At 39.4% G+C, this 19,740-nt stretch overlaps 1 protein-coding gene across 1 annotated transcript in view; it reads left to right on the top strand.

Annotated features, from left to right (window-relative positions):
• Window positions 1-19,740, top strand: part of LOC109921455 (anoctamin-7-like) — a 58,577-nt gene that overhangs the window by 24,494 nt on the left and 14,343 nt on the right. The window contains exons 8-12 of the mRNA XM_048597864.1: window positions 545-633; window positions 2,705-2,826; window positions 12,691-12,780; window positions 13,765-13,917; window positions 15,938-15,974. Of these exons, the coding sequence (XP_048453821.1) occupies window positions 545-633; window positions 2,705-2,826; window positions 12,691-12,780; window positions 13,765-13,917; window positions 15,938-15,974 (491 nt within the window). The remainder of the gene's footprint in view (window positions 1-544; window positions 634-2,704; window positions 2,827-12,690; window positions 12,781-13,764; window positions 13,918-15,937; window positions 15,975-19,740) is intronic.

Raw genomic sequence — 19,740 nt, 5'->3', positions numbered from 1 at the left:
TTTTTTTTTCCAATTTTGTGCCGTACCAATAAGGGTAGCATCTGTTGCCCTTGCGTGGTGAACTGCCAGCCTGAACCACTGCTGTCAGCCTAGTGCATATACTCAACATTGCTATTTGGAAGACAGATTCTGGCTTTTTGTTCCTTTTACTGCTGGTAGTCAGCGACAATAGCTCTGAACCAGGATGTTGTGAAGTTTGGAGGGAACTTGCATGTAGTGGTGTTCTCATGCATCTGGTGCCCTTGTCCGTCCGGGTTCCATAGGTCATGGGTTTGGTGAATACACTCAAAGGAGCCTCGGTAAGTTGCTGCTGTGGGTGGCACATTCTGTTGCCACTATGTCCCAGTCATAAAAAGAATGAATATTTATGATGATGAAGGGGCTGCTGACCAAAGGATTGTCTTGTCATGAATGATATTGACTTCCTTGTGACTGTCTATCCAAAGAAAATGGTCTCATTAAAAATTCTTCTTCCAGTTTATTTTTAACCAGTATCATTGCAAGTAAGTGACAATTAATCTATTGTAATTTTATTTTGTCACAGGATTTCTTCTGATGATTTCTTTACGGTGATCCAATCGTCTTTTGATAATGAAGCAACACCCTGGTTTGGTCTCGTCGTTTGCCTGTGGGGTAAGGAATTTTGTCAATAGTAAGTGATTACTATTTTGAAATAACCGTATACTGTAGGTGACGTTCATAACTAAAGTTGACTTGATGCTCATAAAATGGTGAACAATTTTAGCCTGGTGTGAATTCAAATTTCATGGATTTCAATCATAGCATTATTGACTCTCTTTTAAACTTGCAACTCCATCCAGATTTTTACTGATCAAAGTTTGAAAATTAAGAATTGGCATCCTTGACTGTTATGGCTCACTAGGGTAGATAGAAATTGAGCCCTGCTCTTCCCAAAATGGGCACAAAGTTAAAGATGGCTTGTAAGGTTATAAAATTTACAGAACTTTTTTTTCTAAAATGCAAAATTTTGTTTGTTTTAGACTCAAGTTGACAAACACGTGACCAGCTTTCTATACTTAACAAGCATAGAATGTATTTATAAATTAGATTTTAGCTACAGGTAAATGATTATAAGACATCAACATGTAATTCCACTAGTTAAAATTTTCCAACCAACTTAACCCCTGCACGTGCATGTACAAACAAACCCGGACAGATCCCCAAAAAAATGGTGTAATGGGTGGCAGGAAATATTGGAAGGCCATTCAATTATCCCCATGGTTCACTGGGATGATCCCTTAGTTTGTCAGGACCTGCTCCTCAATCTTCTTTCTACAGGTCTTCTCAATAGCTTGCAGGAGGCATAAGAGTGGTTCATTCTTGGTCTCTATTGGATAAATGTCACAGCCTATGGCTTTATTCAGACTTTTTGTTTACTGAAGAGAAAAGGATAGCAACTTTTTTCCTTTCTGGAGGTCCAGTGTCTTCTGCAAACATTCACACTCAAAAGCTGCTCAGCTACCTGGGAGTCAATCTCACAGCTGTTGACTGACAAAGGCTTTGTCTGTCATTAACAACTAGTCACCAGCCCCTACAATTTCCCTTTTATGCGCTCTCTCTCTTGTGCGCCCCTCTCTCTCGTGTGTGTGCTCATCCCATCCCATCCCCACTACATGAATAAACATCAGTATAAATAGAAAATGAAGAACTGTGGATGCTGGAAATCTGAAACAGAAATTGCTGGTGAACTTCAAGTTTGCCAGCATTTGTGGAGTGAAAACAGAATTAATGTTTTGGGTCCAGTGACACTTCAGAACTGAGTTCTTATGACCGAGGTAATGTCCCTAACTCTCAGCAAGGAGACCTGGATTCAAGTCCCACTTTTATTCTAGAGGTTTATTGTACTGTCTCTGAACAGATTGATTAGAAAATATCTACAGATATGTAAAAGTCTCCCCTTTTTTAACTGATAATTATGAGCACCACTCAGCATGGAAAGACTGGAGTAGGAACTGTGGAGCAATGGTAATAGAACCGGACACCATGAAACAATCCAGGTTTAATATTCTGTGTTAATTATAATTTCAACAAAACACTATACAATCATCAAAACAAAGGTACTGGTAGTTTCTAAAATGAATCTAGCAGCATTTTCTTCTCCTACCGATCAATATATTATCAAGTTCTTCCTTCTTTTAATTTTATTTAAAATTTAACAGATGTTACCACAGCATTTAAGTTTTCTGCCAAGGCTCCCACTGATCTGTCAAACTGAGGATTTAAAAACTAACATTCACCCATTCTGCTTTATTTTTGCAAACAAATCGAATCAGAATGACCTGTGGCATTAGTAGGTTCATGCAAAGGATGTCAATAGAAGGGAGAAGATGAGTAGAAAGTATGTAATGAAGACACAAGATGCTGAGAATTCAGAACGTGTTTATCAGCATCTGAGATTGCATTCAGCTGTGATGTCCTGTTTTGTTTGTTTTCCGTGATGTTCTAGCAGTCAGCTGTTTAGCTCCAGCATACCTGCTTGTACATGGGGAATGATGCCCAATATGAATCTCTTTCTAAGAAAATGAGGCAAATACAGAAATCTGCACGGGAATGAATAGGGTTGAGAATGCAAACTCCATGTGACTGTAAGCTTGAGGAAACAAACTGAAGTTGCGCTTCCCAGTAACTTTAAAGCCTAGCCATTCACCAATAAATTAAGTGAATTAGTGTTTATTGCCTTCAGGAACCATTTTTCTGGAAATGTGGAAAAGGATTAATGCAAAACTGGTTTATGAATGGGATGTTGAAAACTTTGAAAATGATGAGCCAGCCAGACCTGAGTTTTATGGAACAAATGTTAAAAAGGTACTTTTTTTCATTACTTTTTAAATTTCTTATACTTGACTATATTGACTTGTACTGTCTAGTCATACATGGTGTTGTTTACTAGATGTTAATAAACTCAATGTCTTCCAAAAAGGTAGAAAAGCCCAATTTTTTGGGGGCAAGGATTTGAATTTGATTTATCAATTAATATGAAGTGCCTACTTGTTTGGATGTTGGTACCCTGGTCCATTTAGTTAGAAGATGGATCATGTGTATTTATAGATTGAGTGAGTGACAGAGAGAAATCCCTCAAATTTAAATACCTGTAAATTCTTTCAGAATATTATTAGTATCACTTTTATCGTAATAAGTGTTAATTTAAGCTTGTATGGTACATACTTGTGCTCTTTTAGTCTCCAAATAACAAACTTTCTTTTTTCAATTAAACAAAACTGCTTAATCTGAGCTATGGTTCCATGTGTGTAATTCCCTACGTGAGTGCAAAATTGGTGCACTTAGCCTTCTATGCAAAATTGTCCATAAGTGGACATGGTCCTAGGGTGTGCATCCTAGGTAAAAACTGAGGACCTCTTTGGTCTACGTTTTGGAGGAATTCCACTATTTACAACATGTGGGAAACCTGTAATTGGAATGCATTTGTTAACAGGCTAAACTTCTGCAAGAATGTGCCTTGGTTGACCAAGGACAAGACTGGAATATATGATCAATTCATCAAGTATAAGTCTGAAAAATTGAACCTTCTGTTTTAATCGGGCATTTAAGTTTAGCTGAACATAAATTTAATACACTGAAGTAAAAGATGGGAATTTTGCAATTGGCTTTGGTAGTATCTTAATTGTTTGATCCAACAAAAGTGAACAGAAAGGAAGGATGAGGTGATGGTTTCACATTAAGCTATCTGAGTGCAGAAGTGTGCACTTAACTCCCACAGCACTGCAGTAACATTGCAGTGGAGACAGTGATCAACATGGTCCTGTTATGTAGGTCTGAAGAGAATCATGTGCCTGATTTTATATAATTTCAAAATCTTTTGTACTCAGTTGCAGTCTGGCCATTACAGTAGAGGTGGGCAGATGGAACCTTGTAAAAAGGCACTGAAGGCCACTTTGAACTCTTGTAATTTTGGCTCCTGGTGCTTCAGGGAAGCACACCATGACAGCATGCCTGCTAAATCAGTTTAAATGAATTTGAGATACCAAGACCTAATGTGTCATTAAGGTCGCAAGTTTTTGTTTTTTTTTGTCCTAATCTATCTGCTTCAGAGATGCTATCACCCACCCCTGAAGCAGGTGGGACTTGAAGTGGGCCTCCAGTCCCAGAGGAAGGGACACTACACTGCACTACAGGGACCCTCAATTATGGTAACTTGTATATTGGCCACACTTCTCTTACCATTTTAAGCCAATCAATATGTGGGATAGGCACTTCCTGCCATTTGCTGAGATTTTCTAAAATGGATGATTCCATCAGACCAGGAAGAGGAAACCTGGTCATCCTATTAGGTCTAGTTAACATGTGTAACTTCTCCCTTGAGTGTCTGACTCTCTCCAAATCATTGTATTGATCAGAAAACTGGAACCATAGTGTTACCATAAACATCTTTTGTGTGAGGAATTGCTGTCACTTTATTTAAATGTTTGATCTAGACATATGACTTTTCAAAAAAAAAACTGAACAATGTTTTATTTCAGCTTTACATTTTGCTACTAAAGATGTTAAATATATTTGAACATTCAAAAGTGAGTACAAAACCATTTAGCTGTAGACAACAGAATAGATTTTTGTATGCAATTCTTCTGATTCTTTAACTTGAAGATCCTTTTCTGAATAGCACAAATTTTAATCCTAAAGTCACAATTATCTGGCCAATCTTGTTCCTGCTATAGACTGAAAGTAACATTAACATGGCTGATTCATGAAATCTGCAACTCAAATTCTGAAAATGTAACCAGTTCCTTGGTGGAAGCATTTAAGAATTTTGGGGGATCTTTTACTTAAAGAATTCAGGTAAAAAACTCTGCTTTTGCTTGCTTTTCACAATCTTCAAAACCAAAATGATATAATGAGAGGCACAGGATAGTGCAAGTTGTCAGGATGTAATTATAAGAGTTAACAAAATTTTACATCAAATTTAACCTGACCCTTTTTAGGATCATCCAAGCAACAATTTTTTTTTTTTTTTTTTTTTTGGTTTTTAAATGTCTGGTGAGGCTGCATTCTCCAATAAATGTTTGCTTCCATGGACAGTGGAAACTGGCTTAATTTTTCTCTTGATAAAACTTAAATCATTCTCTTTAATGATACATTATTAGACTGTTCCTTACAAATATATCTGGAAACTTCTGAAGAATTGTTTTGTTCCTTGTTCCAAACACACCATGTTGGCCTATTCACCTGGGAATTTATTATTCGACTTTCGGTATTGAGCTTCTCAGTGAGAAATGATGTTTGTTATTGCCTAAGTGCAGCATTGTGGGGTTTTTTGGTACAGCTTGAGCTGATGTCTGAAGTCACAAGGTGGTAACAATTGGAACAGATTGCAACTCAAAATTATCCCTCTGGTTTGGTTGCATTAATGCCATCTTTACATTTTGAAGGAGGAATGAAGGCCACTTTTTAGTCCAAGTTCAGCAAGCACTCTGTCACTAAACACACCCTCTCATTTTACACAGGTGGTTACCTTGACTCAATGAAAAATAAAGTATCAAATTGTGACAGATTTGTTGGGGAAGGAAGCAAAAATAATTGCAGAGTGGAACTGCTCTAGTTTAAATGGACTTACTAAAGTCACTTTTTGAAGTCAGTCAATACCTTTCTTTTTGTGAGAGCCTGGATTAAAGAATGATGAGCCTGGTGCATGGTATTGTACTCGACTACATAGACACATTTAGAAAATATCTAGAAGATGAACGTTCATGAATGTAGTCAAGACTACATATGGATTTTCAAAATATGATGCCAACCTGAATTTTCTGCCCATTAGGCAGGTCCAATCCACAGTGTTGCACTGTCCACCTCCAGTTCAGAGGGTTGGGTTCTGAATCCATCCAAGCTGGACCATGGATTGAAACCTATGCTTTTGCCACTAATCTGATCCATGCTAGGCATTCTGTCAATTCATCCTCTAAGGAATTGGACTTGCAGAAGCCTGCCATCAATGTAATGCTTTAAATGTACAAGTTGCCAGTCTGTTTGGCCATATCACAGACATACCTATCCTTGGCCATCAGGTGATGTAATGGGATTTTAACCCAGAAGTTCTGGTTACCCATTATGTAACAAACCTCACTATAATACCCTAACCATCAAAAATCAAGGCTAGATCAATTTTAGTATCTATAATTGTTCAAATATCTGACCTTCCAGCATCTGAGTGGTGACTTGCATGCTTTCCCGAAAGTGGGATTTGTTAATAGCACATGTTTGCCAAGTGAAAAGCTGTTGTGCTGAAATACAATATCAAAGATGAATGACAACTGCCATATTTAATGTAAGAGTTATTACTATCCAGAGAAACATTTCTGGACTTGGGATTAAGACATTCCATACAATGTGACTAAGGGGAGTAAAGTCATTACACGGACAGTCCAATCCGAGGAGCCTGAGGGGTTTTATCTGTTATTGAGTAAACTGATGAACATTTTAATCTAAAAATAGAATGATGCAGATACTGGAAATCTGAAATACAGGAAATGTTGGAGATCCTGACCCAGTAGGAAACACCTGGTGAGAAATTCATCCTATATTTCATCAGAGCTTTCTTCAGAACTAGAAGAAATATTTTTTTTCTTTTTTGGGGATTGTAGCTACTAAGACTTGCCTGGAGACCAGATGACTGCATTCCCTTGTATATTAGGCTTCAGTTTGTATTGCTCACTAGGTAAAGGAAAATCTTGGTGTGGACAAGCAGGAGGCTGGAAGAACACAGCAGGCCAGGCAGCGTCTGGAGGAAAGGAGCAGTCAATGTTTCGGGTAATACCCTTCTTCAGGACTGTGTATCTTTGGTGTATGCTGCCTATCTCTTGAACTTATTCACATTTCTCAATGTAATAACCAAAATTTGCATCAATATACTGTAGCATTATTTGTGCCTTCAGAACATCGTTAATCTTCTGGCCGAAATTTGAACATGTGACCCAAGTGTGTGATGTGCAGCTTTCACATAGGCAGTCTCTAGTTGATCTGAATTGGTATTGGATGAGGGGCAAATGTTGGCTAGAGGGATATATTTTGCTTTGGCCATCAGGAACTTATTTCTGTTCTTTCAAAAAGGGTCCCATGAAATCTGCAACCAATTTTTAACAGGTGGATCACACTTCAGCACCACTTCCAGAAAATGAACTTTGGTGAGACGGCACAATGTGCTGAAGTGACTGCCCTTACCAGCTGATCAACCAGTTATGAGTAATATATATACATTTATTTACCTCTTTTGTCATTAAATATAGCATCATTCAAGCTATTCTGGATGACCAGTTTGATCTAAGTTTTTACAGTCCAGTTGTGGTGATATGGCAGACTAAATGAGGCTGGATTATCCACTGTTATCCAGAGAACTGTTGATGGTGCAGCCTGCTTATTGAGACTTGAAAGTAAGACTGGTCATTTGACAGTGAGATTTTTTTTTAAGCGTGGCTTTAGGCAATGCTGATCCTTTTTTTTTTAAAAAAGGAAATACCAAGCCAGAATTAATGAACTACATATTTCAAATGTTGAATGTAGGGCCAGAGATTTTAGTGCAATGTCTTGGGGAAATATCATCAATGTTACTAAAAGGAAACCATTTGCCCCTTTTACACTGGCCCCAGACATTTGGTTATGAACCTTGAAGGACAGCTCCAGACTGGCTGCCTCTTTGGATATGGGCTATTTAGATATTAGCTAGGAATGCCAGTATGTCCCAGCAATGGCAACTACTTCTGCCTATGGCAAGTGGGAGAATCTGGCTAGTGTCAGACAAGTGGGGTGCCATAGGGGTGTTACTTAATGAGGCAAGTTTGGGATGACTGCCTGAGGAAATTCTCACTAGGCTTCAAACCCTTTATGAAAGTCAAAAATGACACTGTTTGTTTGGTTTCTGGTTGAATTTTAATCAGCTATGTCTTAGCCTCTTTTTTTAGCATTTAAATCAGACATTAAAACATCATTGGCTTGTCTGTGCCCAAGATTTTAAAGTGACCATCCACGTAGCTAACTCCCATTTAGGTGCTGTTGTTTATCATTTTTCAAAAGTTGTCATTATCCTGGAGAACAGTTCCTATTTTAAAGCTGCTATCACAAGGACAACGTATAAAACAATTGCAACTTGCATTTGCTGTAGGAGCAAGTTGTTCACTTGTAATATTGATATGTTATTAGAATTTAGTTGCTTCAGATGCTAGAATGCTTCACCGCCTGATAATAATTTCATCACACCAGGATAATTATCTTGACTTGAAGACTTTTTGTTTCCAAATCAGAAAGATTTAATAAACCTGCAAAGCTTTTGCTCAGTGTTCCTTTCTTACCTGGTGGTACCAATTTCTTTCTGCTGCTGTGCAGAAAGTGTTGAATGTTTGTGAAGGTGAAATTCTAATTGTGTTGGTCTGGGGAAAAAAGCAGATTTTATCACTGAAGGTGATGTCAACTTTGTTGATGGCCTTCTTAGTGGAGAACCAAGCTTCTAGGAATTCCCATGCTTGTCTCTGTTTGGCCTATGCCAAGATCCTGGTGTTGTCCCAATTGAACTGGTGGTTTTCCTTATCCATGTGGATAGAGATGAGTATGTATTGGTTGTGTCTTTTTGCTTGTTGATGTTCATGTACTGATGTGGCTAAATTATTCTTCCTGTCTGTCGCAGTCTTTGCAAGATCTTGTATATGACGTTGGTTGGTTCTGTCCATAGTGGGTAACGGGTCTTTGGTTCGGGTGAGCAGTTGCCATAGGGTTGATGTGTTTTGTGTGCTACTCTGATGTTCAGATGTGTTCTTGTTGTATGGTAGCATGATGAGTGTATCGGGGCATGCAGTATCTTCCTGTTTATGAAATAGGCATCATCTGACCCAGTTGTTCAAGTAACCATTGTCTTTGAATACTTGGAAGAGGGTACTTGGCATAGTTCTGGGTTGCTGCAGTGTGTTGTTGTCCGTTTAGAGTTTTCACATGCTGTGTGTGTTTAGGGTGGTTGCTGTTGAAATTCAGTACTTGGTCGGTTTGTGTGGCTTTCCTGTGTACTTTTGTCAAGAATTCCCCATTTGGTCCTGCGTTCTACCATCCCGTCCAGGAATGGGAGCTGTTCATTCCTTTCCTCCTTTCCCTGGTGAATTTGATCCCAGTGAGTGTGGTGTTTATTAGTTGATGTGTTTCCTCTAGTTTGGCCTGTTTTAAACAGGCAACAACACACTGCAGCAGCCCAGAACTATGCCAAAAAGAAGAGGAGTACCTCTTCCAAGTAGTCAAAGACAGTGGATACCTGAACAACTGGGTCAGATGATGCCTATTACACCAGCAGGAAGATACTGCGTGCCCTGACACACTCCTCACACTACCATACGTCAAGAACAGCATCTGAACTAACGACAACATTCCTTCGACCATCAGAGTAGCACACAAAGCCACATCAACCCTATGCCAACTGCTAACCTGAACCAAAGACCCGTTACTCTCTATGGACAGGACCAACGTAATATATAAGATTCCTTGCAAAGACTGACAAATGTTACATTGGACAGCCAGGAAGAAAGTTAGCCGCAAGAGTACACTAACATCAACTAGCACCAAAAAGACACAACCAGCATTTGCTGATCTCCATCCACACAGACAAGGAAAATTGTCAGATCGATTGGGACAATACCAGGATCCTGGGACAGGCCAAGCAGAGACAAGCATGGGAATTCCTAGAAGCCTGGTTCTCAGCTAAGAAGGTCATCGACAAACAAATGGAGCTAGATGCTATATATACTCACCACTGCGAAGGAAAACCAGAAGTGAGGTAATCCAGCTCAACAGACACCAGAGTTTAAATGACAGGTGGGAAAACACCACAGCGCTTCATCGGAGGCTGCACTGATGATGTTACCCAGCATGGAAATGAAACGTCTGTGGAACAACAAACCAGTTCAGCGAGCCAACTAACCACAACGTCCACAACCCAAGCTACAAATCTACTCCAACCTTTTAGAGCAGTGAAAAAAATTGCAAACTATATTTTTTTGGATGTTTTTAAACATTGTATAAATGCTTTTTTTTAATGTGTAACATTGAAAATGGGTCCTGTTGAACTTTCCTAGTGTAAATGTGCAGGAGATGAGGGCATTTCACTGCATCCCAATTGATACGGTGTAAAGAATGAAAGTGAAGCATTGATACGTTTTCAATGCTCCCCTTTTTAATCCGTATCCTAGGTCCAACCAGGAAGGAAATATTGCTGGATTTGTGTGCTAGAGAATGTGTGGGCAAAGTACCTGTAGGGGAATATTTGGTTATTAGTGGTTAGGTTTAGATGAGCAATCTAAAGTAAAACTTCTAAATTGGAAGATGGATACATTGAAAAGGACAAGAGGGCATTTACCCAAGGTAAAGTTGAACCAAAGATTGTTCCATTGCAGGTTTTCTAGTCAATGGTGATCTTTTGGGAGATATTTTTGGTGTATTCCAACTTGGGTGAAAGGTAGGGGAACCAAAGTCTATGATGAAACCAGAAAAAAGGCATATTTTGTATTAAAATTTTCTAATTTGTGTCTGGCCAATTAAGATGAAGTGAAGAAATGATAGTTTAGTGGAATGGTAGCTAATGTAAAAAGGGTATAGAAGCTTCTACCAGCATGTAAGTAGTAAGCATATAGCTTATAAAGTGGATAAAGTTTTGAGTCAGTGATGCACTTGAAGATAAGGTGAGAACACTTAGTTGATACTTTAGTGTTACTAAGCAAGTGGATGCTGACAAAATCTTGGAAGCAGAGATGGTAGAGATGAGGAAAATTGATCAGACAGGATGTACTGAAAAGCTGACTATGCTTTGATTGGATTAGTCACCCTGGTCCAGTTGTCATGCATTCAGGTTGCTAATGTTAATGAGCTAGAGATTAAGGAAGTATTTACCATAATTTTCCCCGGGTATGGAGAGGTTCTCGTGGATTGGAGCGATCTAGAGGTTTGCAGTACTTCCAAGTTGAAGGGAATGTGATGGATGTTGTCTCTAATGGCTTTTAGAAAAACATTTGGCAAAGTATCCTGTAAAAGACTGGTTTTAAAACCAAATAGTGGCACACTGAATAGCTTGGAGTTTAAAAATGTAAATAAGAGTTGTGGTAGTTGGTTTTTGATACTTGTGTATCGGAATGCCGTGTAATATCTCATAGTTTGATAAAATTGTGGTTGTGGGGGAGGATGATACAAATCAGTCACATCAGGACAGTGGGTGAACAGATGAGACAAAATCAATCTGGCAACTGTCTGTCCAGAGAACGGTACGATGGTGCACTTTTGGCAGAAGTGATCGAGATGACAAGCAATAAAGAGTTAATGACATAGTTCGAGCAGAACAGAGGGTCCTGGTGGTTCACGTGCACAGATTCTTGAAGATTGCAAGGCTTATTGAAAATAGTTTGCAAAGCATGTGCAATCTTGTGTTTTCATAAGTATTCATAGAATCCTTAGTGTGGAAGCAGGCCATTCAGCCCACTGGGTCCACAAAGACCCTCGGTATCTCGCCCAGACTCATCACTGTATTTCTCATGGTTAATCCATCCAGCCTGCACATCTTTGGATTGTGGGTGGAAATCTGAGCACCTGGGGGAAACCTATGCAGGCACAAGGAGAATGTACCAACTCAACACAGACAGTTGCTTGAGGATGGAATTGAACATGAGTCCCTGGTGCTGTGAGGCAACAGTGCTAACCACTGAGCCACTGTGCATCCTATTGCATATAAGTATTTGAATACAAAAGCAGGGCAGTTTGTTTTGTTTTTTGAACTTTTTTTAATGTAAAGTTCTAGTTAGCCCATAGCTACAGTATTGCATCCTGTTCCGATCACACTTTAGGAAGGACGTGTGGGTTCTTCAGATAGTGTGCAGGAGATTTACCACCCTATTGTTCTAGGGAGCAGGGGTTCTAGCTACACGTCTAGGTGGGAGATTTGTGTTCTCATTGGAGCTGAGGCAATAGAGGGAAGATTTTTTGAAGGTGTGCAAGATTATAAGTTTAGGAAAAGTAAACAGGAAAAACATATAACTGGTATGGAGACCAGGGCTTTGGGGAAGAGATGGAAATGGTGGGGGTGCAATAAAGACTATAGTTTTGCACTGGGTGGTCATGATCTGGTATTGACTGAAATATTTTTTTGGCAGTAAAATGATTAGACACTTGAGGTACATAAATGTACAGTCAATGGGATATATCAGACAAATGGGACTGTAGGAAAATCCCAAACAAAATAGACAGCTGGCGTGGACTTAATGGGCTGAATGCCCACTTTGTGTTGCTTTGAATAGATGTTATTGGTTTCCCTGACGAAATGAAATTTTATGATTCTGTGTATTGGTAAATTTTATCTTGGGTATTTCACTTTTTTCTCGAAGAATAATTATTTTGGCAAACTGTTTTAAATATATTTAAGGTTGGACAATTTTGTGAAAGATAATTTAGGCATTCATTGCAATTCTAGTTTGTGTCGTCTTTATTTTTTTTTTAGAAAGACAGAGTTGGTCTCCAACCTGAATTTGCATGTGAAATGAGGGTAGATGTTGAATCCAGGTTTTTCTGGTTGTGCAAAACTACAAAATAACTGGGTGGTTAAATTATGGAAATAAAATATTAAGACCATAGAAAGATAAAGCAGTTAAATGAACGTTGTCTGAGTCTTTTCTTTTTTTAAATTTTAAATGTTCATTCATTTTGTAGGATCCAGTAACAAGTGAATTTGAGCCTTATTACCCAGGTACTCTGCGACGCACAAAAATGCTATTTTCATTTTTAGTGGGAATTCTGATGGTAAGTACAGTGTTTGTTTGCTACCCTCTTTTTCATCACTTCCCTGTGAAATTAATTTTGGTCTCTACACTCTGCCACTTCTCTGAAAAGAGATCTGTTAAAACTGCAATGGGAATGTATCCAACATTTTCATTATACTGGTTTGCAGTAGTGTGGAATCTGGTGTGTGCAAACATGACCTTTTTGTGTGTGTGTGTGTGTATTGTAGAACAAATCGCCAGCTATATTTGCCAGATATGAGCATTTGATATTCTTGGAGCAACAAGGATGTGCTCCTCTCAGTCACTTGCCCCACTCACCACACAGGCATACACACACCTACACCCCTACTTAGCCACACACACTTCAAACCTGTAGGTTATTCCTAGCTTCCATAAATCCCCATAAACTAAACTCCTCAAAAAGCCTACAGTGCCCATGTTAAATAATCCCTCAGTTGCATGCATCTATAAAATTTTTATTTTTCTCCCAGTGGGTTCATGTGGTGGAAGGCAGCTCACAAATGTTCGTGATCAACAATCTTTAGGAACTTTGGGCCTGAGACCATGTTGGCTCTGTGCTTACTAGTCTAGTATGGCCCAACTATATTTTTTTGGAAATGACAGATGTTGGTTGAGGAAATCAAAATGTTGCAGGTGCACATTTAATCCTGAAATGGAGGTTTTATATTGCCAGACTATCCCTGCCACTAGTTTTTTGTTTAACACTTGATCTGCAGAAGAGTATATTTTAGCCACATGTTTTCTGATTTGAAGCTGTTAACTATTTGGTCTCTTGGTCTGTGCAAGGTACACAATGTGATTGGGTTGGAACCTGCCAGTACACTTTTTTTTTAATTTTTCCTAAAAGTGTGCATTTCCAAGGGCCATGTTGCAGTTTGTTAAACTTGTTTCATGACTTATTCTGCAGCGTATCATTAAAAATGAGTAAGATCACTGACCAGTTTTATTCTACACCTCTAATCACTGCTTTGTATTGATACAGGTTTGCTGGGTATTTGCCAGTCTTGTTGCAGTGGTTATATACAAAACATGGGCAAGGCTTAGAATAACAACTTCCAGCTCTTTGGAGAGTTTTCTATTGACTACAGTTGGTGCCTCACTCCTCAACGTAGTGTCTATTATAATCACTGGGAAGGTAAGTGCTTATGTTTGTGATGATCCCTGGTTTCAGTCCATGCTTTTTTGACTAAGTCATGAGGTAACACCAATCTTTTGAGGTGTATTGTAACCTCTGTAACTGTTATCTCTATCATTAGGGCTTCTAACTCCCAAAGCTCAACTTACGATAAATATTTAGCTCCATACTTGTAGTTCAAGCTATTGTTGCAATGCATGGATACATAAATATGTTTGTCACTTAACATGCTCTAAGACCAAATTCTCTTGGGTTTTTAATTCCCTCTGGTGCGAGAAATGATTAGTATTGCTACAGATGATGGGTGTTAGACAAAGTCTGCTTACCTGAGCAGAGAAATTTCAATCGAATGTAATTAGAATTTACACACATTTAGTTCATTATAACAAATTTATTATGTAACACAACCTATAAATTATGCTTTGTGGCTAATAGGCACATTGATATCAGACTGTGTAGTTTGAATGGCATTGTTCAGGACAGTATATAAATGAGGGGCCAAGGATAGATCCTTGGAGATTCCAAAGATTAAGGCACAACAGTGAGGAAAAACCATTACAAGTGATCACCTGACTACAATTGGATAGAGAATTGGAACCAGGCAAAGAGATGCAATGGAGAAAGGTGGTGACCATCTATAACAAATACTACAGATGTATTGAGGAAGAACAGATTACTACCACTGTGAACTGCACTTAGGGTCCCAAAGGGCTGTTCTGTTGTGTCTGGGCAGGAAACCTGTGGTTGGGCTCATTTGAGAAAGGGGAGCATGGATATGTAAGATAACCGTGATTTCTAGGACTCCTGAAGAGAAGGAGTTTAAAGATTGGTTTGCAAGGACAAGTTTTTAAAGAAGGGGTTTTTAAGGAGGGTGTTGATGAAAAGAGCTTTGGAGCTGTTTAGTAGGTGAGGAAGAGGGTATGTGCTTATGATATTGGCTGATGTAGTGACCCAGGAACAGAAGTTGACTGGTTTGCAGTTTCATGGAAATAGGATCAAGGGAGCTGGAGGTGAGATTTGTGGGTAAAGTGAAACAACATCGGATAAGAGGGGCAAAAAAAGGGAGTTGGATGTGTGCTCATGACTCTGTTAGGGCAGCGGTGGGGTTTGGAGAAACATTAGAAATTCTGGATTGGTTGATGGAAACAGGGTAAACTGCAGAGTCTCATTTGTAATTTTTGTGGACAGTGGTTTAAGAAGAAGCTCTAATGAAGTGAAGTTGGGGCCTATCCTTGTGGTTAAGTGTTGACAAAGCATATCTTTATGCACCCAAGTAGTGTTAGTTTTACAGTGTGTAATATCAGCAACCTTTTTTCCTTTAGTCCATCTATACTTAATGGATTTGGTCATGAATAAATGCTGTCTCATGCATTTATATCTAGTCACTTTCTGCCATATATGGGCCAAGTTGTGCAACTTGTCTAAATTGCCCTGCAATCTATTATTCCATTTGGGAATAAATGTGCACATATTTTGGTTATTTTCTGCAAATAGAAAATGGTCCTTTTTTTTTTTTGGAAAAAACCTTAAGATTTGCTGTCCATCAAAATGGTTAATTGGTCTTGTGAAACTTCACTTGGCTCCAGTCAGACTGACATCCACTCCTCCCTAATGCCCAACGGGAATTGTATTGTCTCATTTCATTTGACAACCTCGAGCACCTTTTTTCTTTCCTCTCACAGGTCCGTCACTTACTTCCTTAAAGAACTGCAGTAGGATCTGCCTTTTGAAAAGACCTGCTGGTGATTCCTAATCCCTGAAACTTTACAAATGACTACAACTCCCATAATGTACTACTCACTTGAACTGTTTCCTACAATCTGTTGCGTGTCTCCATTATGACTACCTTGCATTTTTTTTTTCCTAAATTGGACCCCATCGCCCTGCCTCCAGTCATGGGACCTAGCATAGACCTCAGTGAGCTGTTGAATATACTCAATGTATTTTTGAGTAAGTTTCACGTATCAGAATGAAATTAATTTGTGGCATTCATTATTTAACAATAGTACTTCTATTTTAGGTGTATCAGATAATTGCGGTTAAAATGACAGATTGGGGTAAGTATCTAAGTATTCTTGCATGTTACTGATACTGTAATTCTGAAAAAGGATGCTAACGCTCCAAATACTTTTTTTTTGTACACTGTGAATGGCATATCTTCGAGCTAGATGTTGCAGGGAGGGGCTGGGGGAGAGGGTGGAAAGATAATGCTGGAAACAGCATCAGTTAAGTTTTGGCAGGGCCTTTTTCTTTTGGGAATCAAGCTTTTTCATTTTGGTGTTTTCTTAAGATGGAGCTATTATCTTTGCCAGCAAACAAATGTACCAGGAATAAATCTTTTTAAATAAGCAATGTTGTTCATTGTATCTGTGACCCAGAGTTGAGACACCCACCACAATAACACTTGCCTCTCACTTCGCTGCCTAGTTCCATCTGCGTAACATCGCTTTAGCCATGCTTGATCTTATCAGTCACTGAAATCCTCACCCATTTCTATTTCTTCTCTCTCTAGACTTGACTATTTCATTGTTCACCTATCCAGTCTTCATTTGGAGACAGTAAGTCAGTCATTGCCTGGCACTTGTGTGGTGTAATTACCACTTGCGCTTTGCATTCCAAACCTGGATATTGTACAAGTCTTGCTCATTTGGTCACAGACTACTTCAGTGTCTGAGGAGTCATGAACAGTGAATGAACATTTGTGATCGTCAGTGAATATTCACACTTCTGACCATTATCACTGCGTAGCTGAAGATGTTTGGGCCTTGACACTACTTTTAAGGAACTCCTGCAGAAGTCTTAGAGCTGAGGCGATTGCCCTCCAATAGGCACAACTATTTTTCTCTTTCTGCCAGGTATGACTCCAAGCAACAGTGTTTGCATTGACTCTAATTTTGCTAGGGTTCCTTGATGCCACACTCCAATGCGGCCTCAATGTCAAGAGTAGTCACTCTTGCACCTCGAGTTTCGTTCTTTTGGCCAGGAACCGAGTGGTCCTGGTGGAACCCGAACTGGGTATCGGGTTATTGCTGTGCAGGAGCTGCTTGTTAGCACTGCTGATGACATCTTCCATCATTCTGAGGATTGAGTAGCCTGATGGGACAGCAATGTGCCAGGGTGGATTTGCCCTGCTTTTTGCATACAAGACCTTGCCTTGCAATTTTCCACGTGGCCGGGTAAACGTCAATGCTGTAACTGTACTGAAATAGCTTGGCCAGGAGTGCTGGGCTCTGGAGCACGCTTCTTCAGTATTGTAGCCAGAATGTTGTCAGGGCACCATTAATCATTGTAGTATTCTGTTCCTGTAGCCATTGTTGATTTATCAGGTGGTGTGAAACATTGTTTTGGCTAAATCATTATATGATTTCAAAAAGGCATTGGATATACCATCTGGGGCTAAAGGGACCAAAGGATATGGAGTGCAAAGCAGGAACAAGCTATCGAGTTGGATGATCAGCCATGATCAAAACAAGTGACCGAGCATGATCAAAGGGCTGAATGGTCTACTCTTTTCTGTGTCTGTGAATCAAATTGGCTGAAACTGGCAACTGTGATGTTGAGGACTTCTCGGCCTCCTTTTAGATGAATCAGCCACTCGGCATTTCTGGTTGAAGATTGTTGCAGATACTTTAGTCTTTATCTTTCTCACCTAATGTGCTGGGCTGCCCAATTATTTGATGGTTTTTTTTTTGTGGAGCTTCATTCTCCAATGAGTTGTTTAATTGTCCATCTCCATTCATAACTGAGGCTGGACTACAGAACTTGGATATGATCCGTTGGTTGTGGAAGTATTATAGTCAATTCTTCGCTTGTTGCTTTGTGGTTTCACACACAAGTAGTCCTGTTTTATAGGTCAACATCTCATTTTTAGGAATGCCTGCTGCTGCTCCTGGCATGCCCTCCTGCACACTCTGAACCAGAGTTGATCCCCCTGGCTTGATGGTAATGGTAGAGTGGGGATCTGCTGTGCCATGCACACCATGTGGCTGTTCAGATTTGAATTGCTGGATCTGTTTGAAGTCTATCTCTTCATAGGATGCTGATTGTGCTACACCACACAAAGGGTATCCTCACTGGTCCTTGAGGAGACCAGTCCCATCTTCACAATGTTCAGACCTAATGATATGATCATGCCCAGGATGAAATCCAATATGTCCTTTCCTTTTGTTGACCTCTGACTCTGTCTAGCAGCAATGTCCTTTTTAGGACTTTGCTAGCTTGGTCTGTGGTGCTGTTGCTGAGCCACACTTGGTAGTGAGCATTGAAGTCTCCAACTCGAAACATTCTGTGCCCTTTCTGCTTCCCCAAATGATGTTCAAGATACTGATTCAGCAGCCATGGCGGGGGAGTCATTTGTGGTAATCAGCAGGAGGCTTCCTTGCCTATGTTTGACCTGATGGCATGAGATTTAATAGGTTCTTGTCAATGTTGTGGAATTCTGTACACCACTGTGCCACAGGACATGCCCAGGGATGGTTATGGTGGTAGCTGGGATATCATCATACTCCAAAGGGTGTTGCTTGATTATTCGGAGACCGCTTTACAGGATGGCTTTTTGGCTTTTGCCTCGAGTAATATTGGAAGCGGATGTGGGCCATATGCAATTAATGGCCAGAATAATGAGGACTAGAGTTTTTCCTTTTTGGAGGCAAAGGTATGATTGAGAAGACCAGTAGCTGCAGAAATGTTGTGTTGAATCTACTATCAGAGGTAGCACAGGTGGGATTTATGGAACCATACAGGAATTGGGAAAATGTTTTATTTGTGAGAGGAAGTCCATATTAACCAGGTTTGGGAGGGAAGGTGTGTAGAGAGCAACACAATAAGGTACTGATGCAATAGATTTTGCAAAAACATGTAAAATGGCATGATCAAGGAGCCATAGATAATGGTTTGAGTTCCTATGAAGTTGCATAGGAGGGCAGTGAACCCAGTAGTGTGTATGATAAATTCATGTGGAAATTTTAAAAAAAAAAAAAAAAAAAAAAAAAATCTGGATGAGAAATGTGTTAAAGCTGAGGCAAGAAAACCATGATAGTTTTCTCACCGAGCCACCATCGAACAGACCAAGATGTGTTTCTAGAAACATCTGTACAATATCCCTCCATGAAGCGTGAATCTTGCACGCCTTTTTAGCAGATTTCTCACTTTATCATGACTTCAACAAAAGTCAGCAGCTGAGGAAAGTAAATAAAAATAGTATGAAAATCTTTTTGCTTCAGCAAATACAGTAGCTTCTGTATTTGTCTCGGGTAGTTCTTTTTTTGCTTTCACTCTGCATGTTTGTGCTTTGGTTCTTTGCTATTTAGTTTTGTTAGGTTGAGCCAAGCGTGCTATCACTATAAAAGTGCAAAGTTAAGGGTCCGTTGGTCTATCAGATGAAGTGTTAAACCAAGACTCAATCTCACCTCTTGGGTGAATGTAAAAGATTCCATGGTGCTGTTTCCAGAAAGGCGGTGGCATTCTCTCCAGTGTCCTGGTTGATATTTATCCATCCTGCATTAATGAAAGATAATCTGATCATTATTGCATCGCTGTTTTTGGGAACTTGTGTTCAACCTAATTGTCACACTACTTGTGTGTAATATGTAGTCACAGTGAAGTGTTTTATTGCTTGTGATGCAGTTGAGGATATCTTGAGGTTGTGAAAGGCAGAATATAAATACACTTTTAGTGTTTACAGTGTTTAGCAATTTGGGCTTTCTAATTCTCATTGCAAAGGAAAAATGCTAACTGCATAGTATTTTAATTTGTCACTGTTGCTCACAGCAATAGTCATGAAATGTGTTACAACAAGTAAATTTTTAAGGAGAATTGAAATGC

Source organism: Rhincodon typus, chromosome 6, assembly GCF_021869965.1.
Source record: "Rhincodon typus isolate 14 chromosome 6, sRhiTyp1.1, whole genome shotgun sequence".
Lineage (NCBI taxonomy): Eukaryota > Metazoa > Chordata > Chondrichthyes > Orectolobiformes > Rhincodontidae > Rhincodon > Rhincodon typus.
Note: the sequence above shows the minus strand (reverse complement) of the source record. Positions and strands in the feature narration are given on the sequence as shown.